This window comes from Danio aesculapii, chromosome 8 (assembly GCF_903798145.1).
Source record: "Danio aesculapii chromosome 8, fDanAes4.1, whole genome shotgun sequence".
Taxonomy (NCBI): Eukaryota; Metazoa; Chordata; class Actinopteri; order Cypriniformes; family Danionidae; genus Danio; species Danio aesculapii.
Window position 1 is genome coordinate 49,850,002 of NC_079442.1, and position 23,812 is coordinate 49,873,813.

Below are 23,812 nucleotides of genomic sequence, written 5' to 3' on the forward strand. Positions count from 1 at the left end.
GCATATGCAGGACTTGTGTCAGCTCACGTGCGTAGTGGAAAGCAAATGCCGAAAGGTTGCGGATATCAGTAATGAAAATTTATCAGAAAATCCTTACCAAATGTTTATTAAAATGCCTTAAAGGTTTAGTTACAATAGTACAATACCTACACTCTCAGAAATAAAGGTACGCGAGCTGTCACTGGGGTGGTACCTTTACAAATGTGTACCTAAAAGATCCATATTAATACCTCAAGGGTACATATTAGTACCTTAAAAGTAAAAAAGTGTTCCTCTTAAAATTTTTAGGGACTAATATATACATTTGAGGTACAAATATGTACCCTTTAAGTACAAACATGTACCTTTTGAAAAGGTACCACCCCAGTGACAGCTCGCGTACCTTTATTTCTGAGAGTGTATAGTACAATACCCACAGTTTAGTTTTACCAGTTGTTTTGTATTATAGAACTTATTATTTAATGTTTATGAGTTTCTTTAAACAGATATACTTTTAAATGATGATTAATTTTTTTATATGGAAATTATTCATAAAATCACTTTGCCTTTCCAGTAATATTTATTTTCATAGATATTCATAATAAAGGAGGAGTTGTCCAACACGTATGTACCTTTTTATGAGAACAATTGTGTACCTTCATTTCTATTGTAGCATAAAAGGTACAGAACAGTATAATAAGAGGTCTTTTCTGTGTCATATAAGGTACCACGTTTACAAAGGTACCAAACTGTTCCTTAAGGAGCATTATTTGTACCACAGTGTACCTTTTTTCTGAGAGTGTAGTAGAAATAAAACAAGTACGATTTTCTCCAGAAGAAAAAATATTAAAGGAAATACTGTGAAAAATTCCTTCCATCATTCGGGAAACATTTGAAAAAAAAAAAATCACCTGAGGGTAAATAATTTTGACTTCAACTGTATGTAGTTTAAAAATCATCACACATACAGCCTAAAAGTAAATCTTGACTATTTTTCTAGAGAGAATCGCACCTTCTGATTGACTTCCGCATTACTGAAGTTAAACAGCGAGTGAACCGTGTGTTTCATGTTTCTGAGCTATCCCACAAGGCCGTCTGTCAGCTTGACGACGCCTGAACCGCTTCAGTCCGGTTTCCTGTACAAACGTTTGCATCCCCGTATTTGTGGCTGAACTTCCGCTGCATTTGTTGTGATGTTTTGAAAGTAAAGGCTTCACGTGTTTCACACCCTCACTCGCTGCCAGCTCCTCAAAGCGGCCATTGATCTAGCAATCAAACGAAGGCTTTGGAGGCTGTTCTGTGATCAAGCGGCCCGTTCTCCTCTCTCTCCGACAGGGAGCATCACTCCTCGCATCCGAACTCCGGAAACTGGGTCAGATGATGCCATCAAGAGCATCCTGGAGCAGGCCAAGAAGGAGATCCAGTCACAGAGAGGTACAAAGACTGCACAAACCACAGGCCGCTTATGAAGCACAATAACACACACAAACACACACTCTCTCTCTCTCACACACACAATAATAAATGCACATTCAGGGTTGTTTTGGAATTTGCTTATGGTGCTAAATTATTATTATGCACTGGAAGAAAATGACACATTTTAAAACTGAATTACTTGAGAAGCAAAATTGTGTAAGTAAAAATATCCTGAGTGAAATGTGTTTCATTAACATATTAATTAAGTTTTTTTTATTTTATTTTTAATTTGATTATTTTTGAGCTTTTTTTTTTGTATCATTTTATTTAATTTAAATTTTTTATTTTATTTTATTTTTTATTTTATTGTTTTGTTTTGTTTTATTATTTATTTTATTTAATTTTATTTTTTGTTTTATTTTATTTTTTATTTTATATTTTATTTTATTTTAATTGAATTACATTTTATTTTATATTTTGTTTTATTTCATTTTTTATTTTATTTGTATTATTTTATTTTATTTATTTTATTTTATTTTATTTTTATATATGATATTATTTTAACCCAAATGAAAACAAAACATGAAATAAGGAAGTGTACAACATCTAATACGGATAAGGATACTTAAAATAAAGGATACAAAGGATCCAAACTTTAGGATCCAAAAATAAAATAAAAATGATAATAATAATGAAAATTTTTGCAAAGTGATACATGGTGCAAGGAACAACAATATTCTGGGTTTTATATATATATATATATATATATGTATAATTTTTTTATCCAAGTGTATATAGAAATATATACAATAATGCATTTTAATAAATTATAATTATCTAATTATTAATTAATTATATTTATTAATTTTTAATTATAGTTAAGTATTAATAATAAATAGTAATTATATGAAATAATTATATTATACAGAATTATGTATATTATGTATAATTATGTGTGCAAGTAACTTTTATATTTTGTGCATTGCTGTCTTTATTGTGCTGTATTTTTTTATTGTTATAAATAATAAAGATTCTAAATGTTTAATTAAAAGTGTAATTTATGTGTAAGTGTAAATTATGAATATACAAATTGAATTTTGAAAAAAGTCAAAATTAAGTGAGTTTTTCCTTAAAATAAGCTAAATAATTTACCAATGGGGTAAGCAAAACAGTCCTATTTCAAAGTAAAAAAAAAAAAAAAATATATATATATATATATATATATATATATATATATATATATATATATATATATATATATATATACACTGAAAAAATGATTCAAAGATGATTCTTTGGATTTACTCAATTTTTTTATGTTAAGTGGTAGTAAACAATTTTTGGGGGGCTGAATTTAAACAAACAAATCAAGTTGAACATTGCTCAATTTAATTTGTTTGTTTAAATTCAACACAAATAAATTGTTTGCAACTGTTTTGCATGCAACACTTTTTTCAGTGTACAGATGTCACCACTTCAATATGTTCCCTTTAGCTGTAGTAAGTGCGCCTGCAGCTTTTGACCGCTGGGTGGCGCTTTAACCATAGATTTTCAGCTTTGCCTTTTCACATACTAAACTGAACGGTACTGTATGCGTACCTTATGTGATATGTGTTCAATTAAAATATAATGTAGATTATTTAGCTTGTTTTCACTTATTTTTAACATATTATTTCTGAAAACAAGACCATTTTTTTCTTTTCTCAAAAAATGCTTCTTGATTCAAGAATATTTAGATTTTTTTTTTGCAGTGAGACCCATGTCATTCAATTAAATTCAACTTTATTTATTTATTTTTTCTAATTCCATACTAATTATTTTTCACTATAATTATCATTCTAAAGTGGCTTCGCAAGGTGCGCATTATTACATTACAATCGAAATCAGAAAAGTTAAGGTGTTGTGTACGTGATGGAAAGTATATAAACATAGTTAACCTGCATGTATACAGTATATAGCGCCCTTTCCAAAATGTGATCTATGTGTACAGTTGAGTTCAAAACTATTAGCCCCCCTGTGTATTTTTCCCCAGTTTCTGTTTAATGGAGAGAAGATTTTTTTCAGCACATTTCTAAACATAATAGTTTAATAACTCATTTCTAATAACTGATTTCTTTTATCTTTGCCATGATGACAGTAAATAATATTTGACTAGATATTTTTCAAGACACTTAAAGTGACATTTAAAGGCTTAACTAGGCTAATTAGGCAAGTCATTGTATAACAGTGGTTTGTTCTGTAAACAGTCGGAAAAAATATTGCGGTAACTCTTAAGGGGGCTAATAATTTTGACCTTAAAATGGCTTTTAAAAAATTAAAAACTGCTTTTATTTTAGCTGAAATAAAACAAATAAGACTTTCTCCTGAAGAAAAAATATTATAGGAAATACTGAGAAAGATTCCTTGCTCTGTTAAACATCATTTAGGAAATAAAAGAAGGAAATAAAATCACAGGAGGGCAAATAATTTTGACTTCAGCCGTATAATACATGTTCAATATAGTGTATTAGTATATTAAGTGTTTGTTATTGTGTGTGTGTGTGTGTTCTACAGGTGACTGTAAGTCGTCTCTAGGCTGTCCCTCTGGTCGTAACAGCACCGGTGCAGGCAGCAGTTCAGACGAGGCCATCAAAAGCATCCTGGAGCAGGCCCGTCGAGAGATGCAGGCGCAGCAGCAGGCCCTGCTGGAGATGGAGGTGTGTGGACGCTCCTCCGCCAGCGAGCGCCTCTCCATCCACGATCCATCCAAGAGCCAAGCGTCCTCCACACCACCCTTCATCAAACAAGAAGAGGGCATATCCGTCCCTCAGAGTCTGTCCAATCCCACCGGAAGCCCACAGACGCCTCTGAGTGTCCTGTCGCCCGCAGCATTTGTCCAGAACATCATCCGAAAGGTCAAGTCGGAGATCGGGGAGGCCGGGACGTATTTTGACCAGCATTGGTCTGTGGAGCGCAGCGCGGCCGTCATGGGACCGTTCACCTCCGTTTCTCCATCTCTTTCCTCTTCATCCTCCACATCAATGCCTCGTCCATGGCCGCGGATGGAGAATGGAGACTGTGCTGCAAATGGAGAAGACACATCCGCACCTGAAGATGAGCCCATGATAAACCGACAGGTAAGTGTGTGTGCGTGTGTGTGTGTTACAACTGGCTTAAAAATTGTAACATAAGTGAGACAGTGACTACGTTTACTTGGACATCAGTAATCTAATTATATGCCTTAATCCCAATGGAGACAATAATATGAGGAGTTGCTTTTCTTTCAGGATCCCGTTTTACATGTTATAGTACATAGATCGATTACCGTCATTGCATCACCACGCTATCCAACGTTTCTTTTTTAATTTTTCGACTTTAAGTGCACTTCTGCAGTTTCACTTTCATTCAGGAACATTTCATTCATGCCCCCGTGTCAAACTGAGGTATTGGATGTGAGTATGAAGTAAGGACTGCTGGAAGAGTGTTGTTTTAATGGAATTTGATTCTTGCACGGCGAATGAAAAGCCAAAAGGATTCCACATTTCACGATGCAGGTGTCTGTGGTCCTTTACTGACTCGATAGGTGCAGAGAATAGTGTCAAACAGCTGTGTGTGTATGGACTACCCTGTCGTAAAATTTGTGTAAAAAGTTCTATATGATGGTAAAGTACTGTAGTTTGATTAAGATGTTTACAATATGTACTGCACTTCAACGCAACCCAAGCTCATTCTGAAAACGTAGTCTCGCGGACTTTTCTGGAGACCGCTAAATACGTTCCGGGAGGTACGTATTTTTGCTGTTTTTGTTTTCGTGAATCTGCGAGAGGCCGCTGTGTGCGCTTTTTCGCATCTCAAATGTCTCTCGCGAGCGCCGTTTGCATCCGCGCTATCGATCGACCGTCTGTCTGTCTGACTGAATGAATGAATGACTGGGTGACCGGCCAATCGGCTGACTCACCCTACTCCTTCCCTAAACCCAACCAGTTGTACAGATTGACCTGCCCACCCGCTTGCTTCCCTAAACCCAACCAACAATTTACAAAAGCCGTCCAGAAAAAGAAAAGCCCTCGTCAGATTTTTCGGACGTTTTCGGATTTTACCACACGCTCACCCTGTTATGAACTTGATCACTTTATTTTTTGGATTCTGTTTTTGTCTTACTTGATTTCTGGAACCGCTCTTCCCCGGACTCGAACTCGGTTGTCATTATCATGGTCAGCTCCTCTCTGCGTCTCAAGTCCACTGACGCACACAACAAGCTAACTGGACAAACTGGTTGTGCCGGGAAGCCCTCCACACGGAGGTAAGCAGTCAGCCAGTAAGCACGAAAAGTAACAGCGTCACACCGCCCCATAGCGTTTGCTTAAAAAATCAAATGCAGCCATACGTACCTCCTACATAATTAGCAGTCTCCAGAAACATCCACGGGACTATACATTTTCAGAATGAGCATGGGTCTCACTGAGTATGCTTACATGGACACCAATACTCTGATTTCAATGTGATTAAGACAATACTCTGATTAAGAATCGACCATGTAAACAGCGATTTTTGATTACCGTAATCCGACTAAAGTCATATTCTTCGCTAATTGTTTTTAATTATCTAAATTGCACATTAAAGTTTGAATAATAAGCAGATACATAGTAGTTTACTTAGCTAAAAGTCTTAGTAAACTTTAATGGTTTGTTAATAACGTGAATTGTAAATGAATTGTTTAATAAATTGTAAAGTCCTCCACTATTAATAAGCAGATAATTAGTAATTTGCTGTAATGTAATGTGTATTTATATAGTACATTTATTGTGTATGATCGTACACCCAAAGCGCTTCACAATCATGAGAGTTAGGCTTTGCAGCATCCACTTGGATGATGTGACGGCAGCCACAGGACAACGCCACCAGTGCGCTCACCACACACCACCTATTGGTGGAGAGACAGTGATAGAGCCAATTCAGTGAATGTGGATGTTTGGGAGGCCATTAGAACTGCTATGGGATTTTTAATGACCACAAGGTGTCAGGACTTCGGTTTAACGTCTCATCCGAAAGATAGCGCTCATAGTATATAGTGAGTCGCTCTCACTATATTGGGGCGTTAGGGCCCACACAGACTGCCGGTTGAGCACCCCCTGCTGGCTGTACTAACACCACTTCCAACAGCAACCTAGTTTTCCCATTTGGTCTCCCATCCAGGTACTGACCATGCTCAGCCCTGCTTAGCTTCAGTGAATAACCGGTCTTGGGCTGCAGGGTGATATGGCTGTGGCTGAGCTAAAAGTTTTACAGTAGTTAATGGTCTAAAGTTAAAATCTAAATTAAATTTTATATTAAAATAAAGGTGACTTTTTCTGATTAGCTGCTTGTTAACAAGCAGGTAATTAGTAGTTTGTTGAGCTAAAACTCCTAGTTAATAGTTTGTAGATAAACCAAATTGTATATTAAACTAAAGTGTGACTTTTTCTGTTTCCTACTATTAATAAGCGGATAAATAGTAGTTTACTGAGCTAAAAGTCTTAGTTAAGGGTTTGCAAATAACACAAATTGTATATTAAATAATTAAACAAGTTTAAACAAGCAACAAAAGTTTTTTTTTGAGTGTACTAATTATATTATTTAGTAGGTAATTAGTAGTTTATTGAGCTAAAAGTCTTAGTTAATGGTTTGTTAATAACGCATCCCTAATCCTAATACCTAAACCCAACTATGCCTTAAACTGTAAAAAAAAGGCACAACATGAAGGAATTAATTTAACTTGTTAGTTTTTTACAAATTTAAGTGGGTTAAACATAAAACATTCAAGTTGTCCTAAACAAAAACCTCAAGAATTTTGTTGTTTCAGCTCATTTTAAATAAGAATATTCAACATGCAGCTAATGTAGTTTTTTAAGAGAGTACACTGTGAAAAATGCTGGGTTCTACACAATTCCTTCATGTTGTCCCAACACAAATCGATTAAGTTAACTCAATTGTGTTTACAGATGTAAGTAGATTAAACATACAACAATTAAGCTTTTTAAATACAACTGAGTTAAAACAACAAAAAAAACCTCGAGAATTGTGTTTATTTCAGCTTCTTTTTTTAAAGAAGAAGTTTGAACAATCAACAAAAGTCATGGAGTGTACTAACTATTAATAAGCATGTAATTAGTAGTTTACTGAGCTAAAAGTCTTAGTTTATGGTTTGTAAATAACTTGAATTGTACATTAAATAATTAAACAAGTTTAAACGAGCAGTAAAAGTCATTTTTTGGGTGTACTAATTATATTGTTAAGTAGATAATTAGTAGTTTACTGAGCTGAAAGTCTAATGGTTTGTTTATAAAAACAAACAGCACTAACTATTAATAATCAGCTAATTAGTCATTTATTGAGTCTTACTAGTTATAAAGTTTCATTAATAACACAAATTGTTCATTAAAATAACGTGACTTTTTCTGATTCATACTATTAAATAGCAGATAATTAGTAGTTTATTGAGCTAAAAAGTCTTAGTTAAAGGTTTGTTAATAAGGCAAACAGTTCATTAAAATAAAGTGACTTTTTCTGCTTCCTACTATTAATAAGCAGGTAATTAGTAGTTTATTGAGCTAATAGTCTTAGTTAATTATTTGTTAATAGCGCATCCCTTACCCTAAACCCTAAACCCAACTACCTTGAACTGTAAAAATTGCTGGGTTCCACACAATCGTTTTGTGTTGGGACAACATGAAGGAATTAAGTTAACTTGTTAGTTTTTACAAATTGAAGTAGATTAAACATAAAACATTCAAGTTGTCCTTAACAAAAACCTCAAGAATTTTGTTGTTTCAGCTCATTTTAAATAAGAATATTCAACATACAGCTAATGTAGTTTTTTAAGAGAGTACACTGTGAAAAATGCTGGGTTCTACACAATTCCTTCATGTTGTCCCAACACAAATCGATTAAGTTAACTCAATTGTGTTTACAAATGTAAGTAGATTAAACATACAACAATTAAGCTTTTTAAATACAACTGAGTTAAAACAACAACAAAAAAACTCGAGAATTGTGTTTATTTCAGCTTCTTTTTTTAAAGAAGTTTGAACAATCAACAAAAGTCATGGAGTGTACTAACTATTAATAAGCATGTCATTAGTAGTTTACTGAGCTAAAAGTCTTAGTTTATCGGTTAAAAATAACATGAATTGTACATTAAATAATTAAACAAGTTTAAACAAGCAATAAAAGTCATTTTTTGGGTGTGCTAACTATATTGTTAAGCAGATAATTAGTAGTTTACTGAGCTGAAAGTCTAATGGTTTGTTTATAAAAACAAACAGCACTAACTATTAATAATCAGCTAATTAGTAATTTATTGAGTCTTACTAGTTATAAAGTTATAATAACACAAATTGTTCATTAAAATAATGTGACTTTTTCTGATTCATACTATTAAATAGCAAATAATTAGTAGTTTATTGAGCTAAAAAGTCTTAGTTAAAGGTTTGTTAAGTCAAACAGTTCATTAATATAAAGTGACTTTTTCTGCTTCCTACTATTAATTAGCAGATAATTAGTAGTTTATTGAGCTAATAGTCTTAATTAACTATTTGTTAATAGCGCATCCCTAACCCTAAAACCTAAACCCAACTACCTTGAACTGTAAAAATTGCTGGGTTCCACACAATCGTTTTGTATTGGCACAACATGAAGGAATTAAGTTAACTTGTTAGTTTTTACAAATTGAAGTAGATTAAACATAAAACATTCAAGTTGTCCTTAACAAAAGCCTCAAGAATTCTGTTGTTTCAGCTCATTTTAAATAAGAATATTCAACATGCAGCTAATGTAGTTTTTTAAGAGAGTACACTGTGAAAAATGCTGGGTTCTACACAATTCCTTCATGTTGTCCCAACACAAATCGATTAAGTTAACTCAATTGTGTTTACAAATGTAAGTAGATTAAACATACAACAATTAAGCTTTTTAAATACAACTGAGTTAAAACAACAACAAAAAAACTCGAGAATTGTGTTTATTTCAGCTTCTTTTTTTAAAGAAGTTTGAACAATCAACAAAAGTCATGGAGTGTACTAACTATTAATAAGCATGTCATTAGTAGTTTACTGAGCTAAAAGTCTTAGTTTATGGTTTGTAAATAACTTGAATTGTACATTAAATAATTAAACAAGTTTAAACGAGCAGTAAAAGTCATTTTTTGGGTGTACTAATTATATTGTTAAGTAGATAATTAGTAGTTTACTGAGCTGAAAGTCTAATGGTTTGTTTATAAAAACAAACAGCACTAACTATTAATAATCAGCTAATTAGTCATTTATTGAGTCTTACTAGTTATAAAGTTTCATTAATAACACAAATTGTTCATTAAAATAACGTGACTTTTTCTGATTCATACTATTAAATAGCAGATAATTAGTAGTTTATTGAGCTAAAAAGTCTTAGTTAAAGGTTTGTTAATAAGGCAAACAGTTCATTAAAATAAAGTGACTTTTTCTGCTTCCTACTATTAATAAGCAGGTAATTAGTAGTTTATTGAGCTAATAGTCTTAGTTAATTATTTGTTAATAGCGCATCCCTTACCCTAAACCCTAAACCCAACTACCTTGAACTGTAAAAATTGCTGGGTTCCACACAATCGTTTTGTGTTGGGACAACATGAAGGAATTAAGTTAACTTGTTAGTTTTTACAAATTGAAGTAGATTAAACATAAAACATTCAAGTTGTCCTTAACAAAAACCTCAAGAATTTTGTTGTTTCAGCTCATTTTAAATAAGAATATTCAACATACAGCTAATGTAGTTTTTTAAGAGAGTACACTGTGAAAAATGCTGGGTTCTACACAATTCCTTCATGTTGTCCCAACACAAATCGATTAAGTTAACTCAATTGTGTTTACAAATGTAAGTAGATTAAACATACAACAATTAAGCTTTTTAAATACAACTGAGTTAAAACAACAACAAAAAAACTCGAGAATTGTGTTTATTTCAGCTTCTTTTTTTAAAGAAGTTTGAACAATCAACAAAAGTCATGGAGTGTACTAACTATTAATAAGCATGTCATTAGTAGTTTACTGAGCTAAAAGTCTTAGTTTATGGTTTGTAAATAACTTGAATTGTACATTAAATAATTAAACAAGTTTAAACGAGCAGTAAAAGTCATTTTTTGGGTGTACTAATTATATTGTTAAGTAGATAATTAGTAGTTTACTGAGCTGAAAGTCTAATGGTTTGTTTATAAAAACAAACAGCACTAACTATTAATAATCAGCTAATTAGTCATTTATTGAGTCTTACTAGTTATAAAGTTTCATTAATAACACAAATTGTTCATTAAAATAACGTGACTTTTTCTGATTCATACTATTAAATAGCAGATAATTAGTAGTTTATTGAGCTAAAAAGTCTTAGTTAAAGGTTTGTTAATAAGGCAAACAGTTCATTAAAATAAAGTGACTTTTTCTGCTTCCTACTATTAATAAGCAGGTAATTAGTAGTTTATTGAGCTAATAGTCTTAGTTAATTATTTGTTAATAGCGCATCCCTTACCCTAAACCCTAAACCCAACTACCTTGAACTGTAAAAATTGCTGGGTTCCACACAATCGTTTTGTGTTGGGACAACATGAAGGAATTAAGTTAACTTGTTAGTTTTTACAAATTGAAGTAGATTAAACATAAAACATTCAAGTTGTCCTTAACAAAAACCTCAAGAATTTTGTTGTTTCAGCTCATTTTAAATAAGAATATTCAACATACAGCTAATGTAGTTTTTTAAGAGAGTACACTGTGAAAAATGCTGGGTTCTACACAATTCCTTCATGTTGTCCCAACACAAATCGATTAAGTTAACTCAATTGTGTTTACAAATGTAAGTAGATTAAACATACAACAATTAAGCTTTTTAAATACAACTGAGTTAAAACAACAACAAAAAAACTCGAGAATTGTGTTTATTTCAGCTTCTTTTTTTAAAGAAGTTTGAACAATCAACAAAAGTCATGGAGTGTACTAACTATTAATAAGCATGTCATTAGTAGTTTACTGAGCTAAAAGTCTTAGTTTATCGGTTAAAAATAACATGAATTGTACATTAAATAATTAAACAAGTTTAAACAAGCAATAAAAGTCATTTTTTGGGTGTGCTAACTATATTGTTAAGCAGATAATTAGTAGTTTACTGAGCTGAAAGTCTAATGGTTTGTTTATAAAAACAAACAGCACTAACTATTAATAATCAGCTAATTAGTAATTTATTGAGTCTTACTAGTTATAAAGTTATAATAACACAAATTGTTCATTAAAATAATGTGACTTTTTCTGATTCATACTATTAAATAGCAAATAATTAGTAGTTTATTGAGCTAAAAAGTCTTAGTTAAAGGTTTGTTAAGTCAAACAGTTCATTAATATAAAGTGACTTTTTCTGCTTCCTACTATTAATTAGCAGATAATTAGTAGTTTATTGAGCTAATAGTCTTAATTAACTATTTGTTAATAGCGCATCCCTAACCCTAAAACCTAAACCCAACTACCTTGAACTGTAAAAATTGCTGGGTTCCACACAATCGTTTTGTATTGGCACAACATGAAGGAATTAAGTTAACTTGTTAGTTTTTACAAATTGAAGTAGATTAAACATAAAACATTCAAGTTGTCCTTAACAAAAGCCTCAAGAATTCTGTTGTTTCAGCTCATTTTAAATAAGAATATTCAACATGCAGCTAATGTAGTTTTTTAAGAGAGTACACTGTGAAAAATGCTGGGTTCTACACAATTCCTTCATGTTGTCCCAACACAAATCGATTAAGTTAACTCAATTGTGTTTACAAATGTAAGTAGATTAAACATACAACAATTAAGCTTTTTAAATACAACTGAGTTAAAACAACAACAAAAAAACTCGAGAATTGTGTTTATTTCAGCTTCTTTTTTTAAAGAAGTTTGAACAATCAACAAAAGTCATGGAGTGTACTAACTATTAATAAGCATGTCATTAGTAGTTTACTGAGCTAAAAGTCTTAGTTTATGGTTTGTAAATAACTTGAATTGTACATTAAATAATTAAACAAGTTTAAACGAGCAGTAAAAGTCATTTTTTGGGTGTACTAATTATATTGTTAAGTAGATAATTAGTAGTTTACTGAGCTGAAAGTCTAATGGTTTGTTTATAAAAACAAACAGCACTAACTATTAATAATCAGCTAATTAGTCATTTATTGAGTCTTACTAGTTATAAAGTTTCATTAATAACACAAATTGTTCATTAAAATAACGTGACTTTTTCTGATTCATACTATTAAATAGCAGATAATTAGTAGTTTATTGAGCTAAAAAGTCTTAGTTAAAGGTTTGTTAATAAGGCAAACAGTTCATTAAAATAAAGTGACTTTTTCTGCTTCCTACTATTAATAAGCAGGTAATTAGTAGTTTATTGAGCTAATAGTCTTAGTTAATTATTTGTTAATAGCGCATCCCTTACCCTAAACCCTAAACCCAACTACCTTGAACTGTAAAAATTGCTGGGTTCCACACAATCGTTTTGTGTTGGGACAACATGAAGGAATTAAGTTAACTTGTTAGTTTTTACAAATTGAAGTAGATTAAACATAAAACATTCAAGTTGTCCTTAACAAAAACCTCAAGAATTTTGTTGTTTCAGCTCATTTTAAATAAGAATATTCAACATACAGCTAATGTAGTTTTTTAAGAGAGTACACTGTGAAAAATGCTGGGTTCTACACAATTCCTTCATGTTGTCCCAACACAAATCGATTAAGTTAACTCAATTGTGTTTACAAATGTAAGTAGATTAAACATACAACAATTAAGCTTTTTAAATACAACTGAGTTAAAACAACAACAAAAAAACTCGAGAATTGTGTTTATATCAGCTTTTTTTTAAATAAGAAGTTTGAACAATCAACAAAAGTCATGGAGTGTACTGACTATTAATAAGCATGTAATTAGTAGTTTACTGAGCTAAAACTCTTTAAGCTAAAACTTACTGAGCTAAAACTCTCAACAGTTTATGGTTTGTTAATAACGTGAATTGTACATTAAATAATTAAACAAGTTTAAACAAGCAGTAAAAGTCATTTTTGGGTGTACTAACTATATTGTTAAGCAGATAATTAGTAGTTTATTGAGCTGAAAGTCTTAGTTAATTGTTTGTTAATAACGTATCTCTAATCCTAATACCTAAAACTATACCTTAAACTGTAAAACATTGCTGGGTTCCACACAATCGTTTTGTGTTGGGACAACATGAAGTATTGAAGTTAGCTTATAAGTTTTTACAAATTTAAGTAGATTAAACATAAAACAATCAAGTTGTCCCCCAAAAACCCTCCATGATTGTGTTGTTTCAGCTCATTTTAAATAAGAAGTTTGAACAAACAACACTAACTATTAATAATCAGCTAATTAGTACTTTATTGAGTCCTTCTTGTTATAAATTTTTATTAATAACACAAATTGTTCATTAAAATAATGTGACTTTTTCTGCTTCATACTATTAAATAGCAGATAATTAGTAGATTATTGAGCTAAAAAGTCTTAGTTAAAGGTTTGTTAATAAGGCAAATTGTACATTAAATAATTAAACAAGTTTAAACAAGCAGTAAAATGTATTTTTTGAGTGTACTAATTATATCATTAAGCAGATAATTAGTATTAGTTTATTGATCTAAAAGTCTTATTAATAACTTAAATTGTACATTAAAATAAAGTGTAACCTTTTCTTCTTCTTACAGGTGGAGATCAAGGCGGAGCCGGACGCGTCGGTCAGCAGCGAGGCGTCCTGCGGTGGAGGACGGGTGTCTTTTTACCCCACCTACATCCCTCGCACCCTGAAGCCCACCGTACCGCCGCTGACTCCAGAGCAGTACGAGATGTACATGTATCGCGAGGTGGACACGCTGGAGCTCACGCGGCAGGTCAAGGAGAAACTGGCCAAGAACGGCATCTGCCAGAGGATCTTCGGGGAAAAGGTGTGTAGGATTGTTTGTGTGTTTGTCCTGAAACGCCGCAGCTGGAGAGCAGAAGCGTTCCTCATAATGAGTCGAGATCAAAGGAATCAGTGCAGGAAAATTAACCTGAAATGATAATGAACTCGTAAAGTTTCAAGTTAAAGAAATTTGAAGAGATATCATATTTTTTAATGGAGTGTTAGTAGTTTAAACATGGAATTCATACACTGATATAATTGTTAGATCTCTTTTCAGTTCATTTATATATATATATATATATATATATATATATATATATATATATAATTAAGGGCAAAATTAATAGCTTTCTTGTGAGTTTATTTAATCTTTTTTTTAAATATTTCCCAAATGATACCTAACTGAGCAACGAACTGTTCAAAGTATTCTCTATAACAGTGTTTCCCAACCCTGTTCCTGGAGGCACACCAACAGTACATATTTTGTATGTCTCCCTTATCTGACCCATTCGTGTCAGGTTTTGCGGTCTTTTCTAATGTTCTGCTGAGTTGATTCAGGTGTGTTTGATTAGGGAGAGGTTGAAAATGTGTACTGTTGGTGTGCCTTCAGGAACAGGGTTGGGAAACAATGCTCTATAATATTTGTTTCTTGTCAAGAAAGTCTTATTTTCTTTTAGTTTGACTGGAATCAAAGCTGTTTATAATTTTTTAAAAGTCTTTTTATATCAATATTATTAACCCCCTTAAGAAATTATAATTTTTTGATTGGTTACAGCAGTGTTTCCCAACCCTGTTCCTGGAGGCACACCAACAGTTCATGTTTTGGATGTCTCCCTCATCTGACCCATTAACTTCAGGTTTTGGATTCTCTTCTAATGCAGAGTTTCCCAACCCTGTTCCTGAAGGCATGCCAACAGTACACATTTTCATCCTCTCCCTAATCAAACACACCTGAAACAACTCATCAGAACATTAGAAGAGACTCCAAAACCTGAAGTTAATGGGTCAGATGAGGGAGACATCCAAAACATGAACTGTTGGTGTGCCTCCAGGAACAGGGTTGGGAAACACTGAGTTACAGAACAAGTTAAGCCTTTAAATTACATCTCTAAGATGAAAACTAGTTTCTTGTACTGTCATCATGACGAAGAGAAAATAAATGCCTTATTAGAAATTAGTAATTAAAACTATTATGTTAAAAAATGTGTTGAAAACAATCTTCTCTTTATTAAACAACACTTGGGAATATATCTAAAATAATACATATTTATATAAATATTTATTTATTTATATTTTATTTATTTATTATTATTTTTATTTATTTATTTATTTTTTTAATTGTCATTCATTTATTCATTTTCTTTTCGGCTTAATGAAAAGCCAACATATCCAGCATAAAAAACATTTTAAGGTCAAAATTATTAGCCCCTTTAAGATATATATTATTTTGATAGTCTACAACGGTGTTTCCCAACCCTGTTCCTGGAGGCACACCAACAGTACATGTTTTGTAGGTCTACCTTTATCGGACCAATTAACATCAGGTTTTGGAGAGATGATTTAGGTGTGTTTGATTAGGGAGAGGTTAAAAATGTGTACTGTTGGTGTGCCTTCAGGAACAGGGTTGGGAAACACTGGTCTACAAAGCAAACCATTGTTATACAATAACTTGCCTAATTACCCTAACCTGCCTAGTTAACCTAGTTAAGCCTTTAAATGTCACTTAAAGCTGTATAGAAGTGTCTTGAAAAATATCTAGTCAAATATTATTAACTGTCATCAAGGCAAAGATAAGATAAATCAGTTATTAAAACTATTATGTTTAGAAATGTGCTGAAAAAAATCTTCTGTAAACAGAAATTGGGGAAAAAAAACAAACAGAGGGGCTAATAATTCAGGGGGGCTAATAATTCAGACTTCAACTGTACCTGTGCTCAGACTGCCCTTACTCTCGATGAAACAGGAGGGAGCCCAGGGGTCAAGGATCTTCTGCGCTCATGGCTCTCTCCTGGAACAGCATGCCAAACTCACTTTATTATCAATCATCAGCTAAGTGTGCACTCTTGAATAGTTAGTATATGTGACCCTGAACCACATGGGTATGTTTTGGGGAGTCAAAATTCTAGATTTTTTATTTTATACCAAAAATCTGTGTAATATTAAGTAAAGATCATGTTTCATAACAATATTTTGTAAAGTCAGAATTATTAGCCCCCTTGTTTATTTTTTTCCCCAATTTCTGTTTTACGGAGAGAGGATTTTTTTTTCAACACATTTCTAAACATAATAGTTTTAATAACTCATTTCTAATAACTGATTTATTTTATCTTTGCCATGATGACAGTAAATAATATTTGACTAGATATTTTTCAGGACACATTTATTCAGCTTAATGTGACATTTAAAGGCTTAACTAGGTTATTTAGATTAATTAGGCAGGTTAGGGTAATTAGGCAAATCATTGTATTACGAAGGTTTGTTCTGTAGACTATAGAAAAAAATCTAGCTTAAGGGGGCTAATAAATTTGACTGTAAAATGGTGTTTAAAAAATTAAAAACTGCTTTTATTCTAGTCAAAATAAAAACCAATAAGACTTTCTCCAGAAGAAAAAATATTATCAGATATACTGTGAAAATTTCCTTGCTCTGTTAAACATTATTTAGGAAATATTTTAAAAAGACAAAAATTCAAAGGGGGGCTAATAATTCTGACTTCAACTGTATATATATGAAAAGTCATTTTGATTGGTAATATGCATGCCAGGAACTTCATTTAAACAACTTTAAAGATGATTTTCTCAATATTTCATTTTTTTGATCCCTCAGATATTCAAATAGTTTCATCTCAGCCTATTATTTTTCCTATGTTAATGAACCATACATCAATGGAAATCTTATTTATTCAGCTGATGTAAATCTCAGTTTCCAAAAAGAGACCCTCATGACTGTTTTTTTGGTCCAAGATCACATATAGATTTATTTTTTATTATAATATTATTTATTGTCATTTTTTTAAATGTAATGTGTCCTTCTTAAATAAAAGTGTGAATGTCTTTAGAAAATAATGTGATTTTGAGCAGTATTGTGATTTCTCTCGTTTGCTCTTGTTTTATATTGTCTTCTGCTGCCCTCTAGTGTCCTCCAGTGTAAGTGACAGTCACAGTGAGGGTTTAGTTTTACCGTGGTGGTGTTGTTGTTAACTCTTCCTTGTGTCTCTCAGGTGCTGGGTTTGTCTCAGGGCAGCGTGAGTGACATGTTATCCAGGCCTAAACCTTGGAGTAAACTGACCCAGAAGGGCCGCGAGCCTTTCATCCGCATGCAGCTCTGGCTCCTTGATCAGCTGGGTCACGGACTCAACCAACTACCCAACCACAACCACAGCCAGGGTCAGTCCTGCTCAAACACACTAGCTGCTTTTATATGCTATAAAACATCATTCACTTATATTGCTTTATACACTGTAAAAAAAATAAGTTTACACTTAAAAAAGTTGACTCAAGTTAAAATTGTAAGGTAGCTTGCTGGACAGCTTTTTTAGTTGATGCAACTTTTAACCCAAGTACAGTAGTTGACCAGATTTCAGTTGAGTCAACTCAATGCAGAATGGTGTGAAGCAATCATTTGTCTCATTAGTTAAAATATCATTGATTTAGTTTTAGAGTCTGAGAACAATTAAAAATGAGATTATTAATGTAGGCCTATATAAGTTCTAATGATTGAAAATATTAGTGATATAATATTGTAGCATTGCAATACACTTTTTAAGAGCGAAATACAGATAAAGACAAAATTATTAGCCCTCCTGTAAAATTAAAAAAATATTGTAAATATCATTTTTTAAAGATAATAATTTGATCAAAAGTTTCTTTTGTCTTTGCCATGACAGTATGTAACATTTTAATATTTTGTAAGATGCTAGTATTCAGCTTAAAGTGCCATTTAAAGGCTTAACTAAGTTAATTAGACAAGTCATTGGACAACAGTGGTTTGTTCTGTAGCCAATTAATTTGTTTTGTTTAAAACAAGGCTAATAATATTGACATTTTATTTATTTACGATAAAAAGAAATAAGATTCTGTCCAAATAAATAACATAATGGGAAATGAAAATGTGAAAAATGACCTTGCTCTGTTAAATGTAGATATATAATTAATTATATTCAGAATAACAATTATTGAAATTACAATAATTTATAAAAAAATAAAGAGACTTTTTCATTCTGGAAATTATTGGGGAAAATTATTATATATATACTTTATATGAGCAATATCACACGAGTAGTAGTGCGGTGTGGCTGTATATCGGCATTGGTGGGAGGCGTGTGTTGGCTCAAGGCCGCAGGCCGAGTGTCTTAGTGTCCCACCAGTGTTTATATACAGCCATATCGCACTGCTATGATTGTGTTTATACTACAGTTTGATGGCATAATCATGTATATTAAAAAGAAAATCAAACACGGAGAGTCTAAAAACCCTTTTGTAAGAGGAACTACTTTCTTCCACTACTCATTCACATCTGCAGCTGACCTCAGAACAGCAGAAACCGTTGCTACTTCACACACATCACTTTAGAGCTAGTATTTGAATGATTTTCTTGTGAAATGTCTAAAATGATGACAAAACAGGTGATTTTGCTTGCATTTTAGGATTATAAGGCTGAACGGCATGAAATGCCATCAGTCTACAGAGATTTCCCAGTATTTCTCTGTTGCAATTGGGAGATCACAATATTACTATGGTATAAATACAGCACTACAACATACAAAAGAGATAGGTCAACTTAGAAAGTCATTACCTGTTTAATAATGATTTGATCAGCTGTAGTTTAAAATTACGCTGTTTTAATCTTCTAAGGGCTTATTATGCGGTCCTGTCACCGTCTTGTGAATAGACAACGGCAAACATCTTTGGTCAGCTCAGTATGGCAGCAACCAACACGCTGTCTCTCAGAAATTATAAATATTTAAAATTGGCACTATTCTTATAAGTAAACTGCATAGTTGCAATCTAAACAACTACATTCTCGACTAAAAAGCCTCAAAAGTACATTATGTTGCCCAACAGCAGCAATATTTGTCAAATTGTAGAGTGCCCTCAGCTTGTTGCTGTATGTGAGCTGGGTAATACACAAGTGTGAAGGGTTAAGAGGCTGGACGAGTGCTGTTATTTACAGAATATCGCACAGCTTTCAGCCAATCAGATTCAAGAATCAGACACAACTCTGTATGTATGTGTATATATATATATATATATATATATATATATATATATATATATATATATATATATATATATATATACACACACACAGTTGAAGTCAGAATTATTAGCCCCCCATGTTTATTTTTTCCCCCAATTTCTGTTTAACGAAGAGAAGATGTTTTCAACACATTTATAATCATAATAGTTTTAATAACTCATTTCTAATAACTGATTTCTTTTATCTTTGTCATGATGACAGTAAATAATATTTGACTAGATATTTTTCAAGACACTTCTATACAGCTTAAGGTGGCAATTAAAGGCTTAACTAGGTTAATTAGGCAGGTTAGGATATATATATATATATATATATATATATATATATATATATATATATATATATATATATATATATATATATATATATATATATATATATATATATATATATACATAGTTAGAAAATGTGAAATACCTCTGACTGTATTAATACAAGTTACAAGTTTTAATATAAAGTATAGCAATCCTAATATATCTAAATAGTAATTTAGATGTAAAAATATTATATTTTAAATAGTGCTGTCAAAAGATTAATCTTGGCATTTTGGTAATGCTAAAAATGTAATATAAAATGTGCTTTATTTCCGTGAAAATAATAGAACCATCCAGAACATCTTGATCTTCATTTGTTCTGTTTAGTGCTTGTGATTATTTTATGTTGAATAAAACCATTTTAATCTCATAATTAAATATGATCTGTGTGTGTTTTCTCAGAGAAGAGTCCCGTGACGAGCCGCTCGTCTCCGTCTCCTCCGGTGAGTCCCACAGATGCTCAGTCCAGCACTGTTCTGGAGCCGGTGAGTCTAGCGCTGGAGAGCAGCAAGGAGAACCAGCAGCCACAGCCGCCGCAGCCACTGGAGCCTCACGGGGTGAAGAGCTCCGTCATGATCCCCCAGCAGACACACACCCCGCTGGGCATCCAGGAGCTGGTGGCCATGTCCCCCGAACTGGATACTTACGCCATTACTAAAAGAGTCAAGGAGGTGCTGACCGACAACAACCTAGGTGATTTACCGCATCTACATACTTATAGTGTTAACATGTTAGCCAGAAATCACGTCTGGGGATTTACACCTACCTAATTTTAAACAGTAACAGTTCTTGACCCCAGTGAGCTACAAACAAATATGAGGTATCATTGGAAAGAAGATACTTTGAGCTTCATGCTATGGTGGAAGGTTTCATGCTAAAAATATAAAAAGTTACACATTATGAAGTAATGAGAAGAAAAAATTGTACTGTTTGTTAATTGTTTTTCCATATACAAACACATGAAATCAGTCATGTAATAACCTATAGAAAAAATATGCCTTGAATTTGTAAAAATTAACAACCTAACTTAATTTCTTCATGTTGTTCCAACACAAATCGATTGTGTGGAACCCAGCATTATTTACAGTATATGTGTCTTATATATAAAATAGTTGAAAACAAAATTATTGGCACTCCTGTGAAATTTGCATTGTTTTTCAAATATTTCCCGAGTGCTGTTTAACAAAGACATTTTCACTGTATTTCCTTTTTAATTATTTTCTTCTGTAAAAAATTCTTTTTCTGTTCGTTTGCCTTCTGCTTCTTATTTTGTGACAACCGATTCAGTTTATAGATGAATATAAAGTTCAGCATTTATTTGAAACTTTTATTTTTCTAAAGTTTTGAATCTGTTTATTGAACCGGTTTAAGCGAGACACTCCGAAAAATTACTCTTGTTTGTTTTCTGTCCTGCTTTCCAATAAAAATATCTAAAAATTCTTAAATCGAGACAATTTACATGTTTGACTTTTTATGTTAAAATAATAACAATGTTAAAATAATAATAATGATAATAATAATATTAATAAACAAAATGTTTTAATGAATTTAACTCTAAAATTAATGCATCCTGATTAAACTGTTTAGATATTTTTATCTGAAAACACGAAAAACTATTGATTTACAGTTGAAGTTTTATTAGTTCTTTTTTAAATATTTCCCAAATGATGTTTAACAGAGCGAGGAAATTTTCACAGTATGTCTGATAATATTTTTTCTTCTGGAGAAAGTCTTATTTGTTGTATTTCAGCTAGAATAAAAGCAGTTTTGATTTAAAAACATTTTAAGGTCAATATTATTAGCCCTCTTAAGCAATATTTGTTTTACGATAGTCTACAGAACAAACCACGGTTATACAATGACTTGCCTAATTACCCTAACCTGCCTCATTATATAAATATTATATAATAATAATATATAATATAATAATAAATATAATAAATATATTATATAAATATACACAGTCCTCAGCATAATTGAGTACACTCCATTTTGAAAATTTATATTTTGATCCATTTCTCAGTGAATATAGACAATGTATTTTGGTGCATTTAAATAAAACTGATTTATTAAACAGATATATTTATTAAAATATTGTTTTAGTCACCAAACATATACAAACTTAAATACAAGCAAAATATTGCAAAAAATAAATTACAACCTTTTTTACAAAATTACAAAATTTCAACTAAATTTAAAAAAAAATTTTGCTTCTTGATATTTCCTCTTTGTTAAATTTGTATTAAATATTTTTTTATAACATCTAAATTTGGCTGTGCTAGTTTTTGGACTGATATTATAAGTTATTTTGTTATATAAGCTCTACATTTGGCTTCAGTACTGACTAATCTAATGTATATGCACAAATATAATATTGTATAGCTTCCTATTAAAAATATAAGTTTAAAAGAGAGATTTGTGAAGGGTGTGCTTATGTATATGATGAGTATATGTACACAGTGGGGCTAACAATTCAGGAGGGCTAATAATTCTGACTTCAACTGTGTGTATATATGTATATATATATATATATATATACAATACAAATAAAAAATGCAGTAATTATACAATACAAATAAAGAGAATAATATGTGCTGTAGGTCATATTAGTAACTGTGTGTGTTTCTGCAGGCCAGCGTCTGTTTGGAGAAAGCATTCTGGGATTGACGCAGGGCTCAGTGTCTGACCTGCTGTCCAGGCCGAAACCATGGCATAAGCTCAGTCTGAAGGGTCGAGAGCCATTCGTCCGCATGCAGCTGTGGCTCAACGACCCACACAACGTTGACAAACTCAGAGACGTCAAGAAGATGGAGAAGAAAGGTGCGAAACTAGCACACAGTTGGCTGTAAAACTATACAAAGACACATATGATTTTGTACTCTCTGCTTGGTCTGTGTCCGAGTCGTACATGTATGACTGAATGCTGATCCTCTCACTCCTGCTCCTTCTGTCAGTCTGCCTGTCTGACTCTGTTGCAAACACAGAGAGAGTGAGCTCATGGCCCCGCCCCCTTGTTACGTTGGCGGGAAGCCGAAACTAATTTACATGTGAAGCAACACACCCCTAAATCAGGGAACTGTGGACACGCCCCCAACATGACACTTTTTAACACATTATAATAAAAAAATCTGAATTGTGTTTTAAACTGAACCTAAACTGGCACACTCAGAAGAACCATAATATTAATATTAAATCATAAAAAAGAGGTAAACTATGTGCCCTTTAATGGAAAATTATTTAAACATAACAGCATTCATACAACGATTTATTGTTTTTTCCTTTTCAAAATATATACTCTGCATAAAAACATTATAAATATACGTTGCACAATATAAATAAAACAGATTTTAATAGGAATTTCAGCAAACAAACACCCCTAATGTGTTTATTCCTTTATTAAGATGTCCATGGTAATGCTTATATTCACTGTTTCATTTAGGGAAACTCCTGAAGTAAATAAGTGATATCTCTGAACTTTAATAATAAATCTAAATAAAATGCTGCGCTTCCCACCGCCAGTCGCAATGACTAATGGGACTTCTAGAGTGTGCTCAAGTCTGCATCGGTGCGTCCTCAATATCAAAAACACATCCGGGAAGTTTTACGCGTCCTCTGTTCTTGCGGTCTTGAGTATTGGAACTGAACTTTGGCAGCTGATGTTGATGTTACAAGAGAACGCAAGACCGCTGAAGAACGCATATTGAGAAACAGCTGGTGTTTGACACTTTGTAATGTTGTTTTGGACTTCTTGGCCACCGTAGTGACACAAGGTTCCACTCTTTTCCGGAAAGGGGATGAGGAGCAGTAGCTCATTTGCATTTAAAGTCCGTCTGAATTGAAAATTAAAGCAGTTCCTTTTACCAATCCTCCTGTTTTCCAGTTTGAATCACCGTATGTCTTAGTTACTCTGGCAATAACAAACAAAGCACGTC

The 23,812-nt window shown here is 32.3% G+C and overlaps 1 protein-coding gene across 1 annotated transcript in view; it reads left to right on the forward strand.

Moving 5' to 3' along the window:
* Positions 1 to 23,812, forward strand: part of cux2b (cut-like homeobox 2b) — a 375,989-nt gene that overhangs the window by 346,383 nt on the left and 5,794 nt on the right. The window contains exons 16-21 of the mRNA XM_056464131.1: positions 1,315 to 1,413; positions 3,949 to 4,511; positions 14,114 to 14,350; positions 17,528 to 17,693; positions 20,283 to 20,573; positions 22,512 to 22,700. Of these exons, the coding sequence (XP_056320106.1) occupies positions 1,315 to 1,413; positions 3,949 to 4,511; positions 14,114 to 14,350; positions 17,528 to 17,693; positions 20,283 to 20,573; positions 22,512 to 22,700 (1,545 nt within the window). The remainder of the gene's footprint in view (positions 1 to 1,314; positions 1,414 to 3,948; positions 4,512 to 14,113; positions 14,351 to 17,527; positions 17,694 to 20,282; positions 20,574 to 22,511; positions 22,701 to 23,812) is intronic.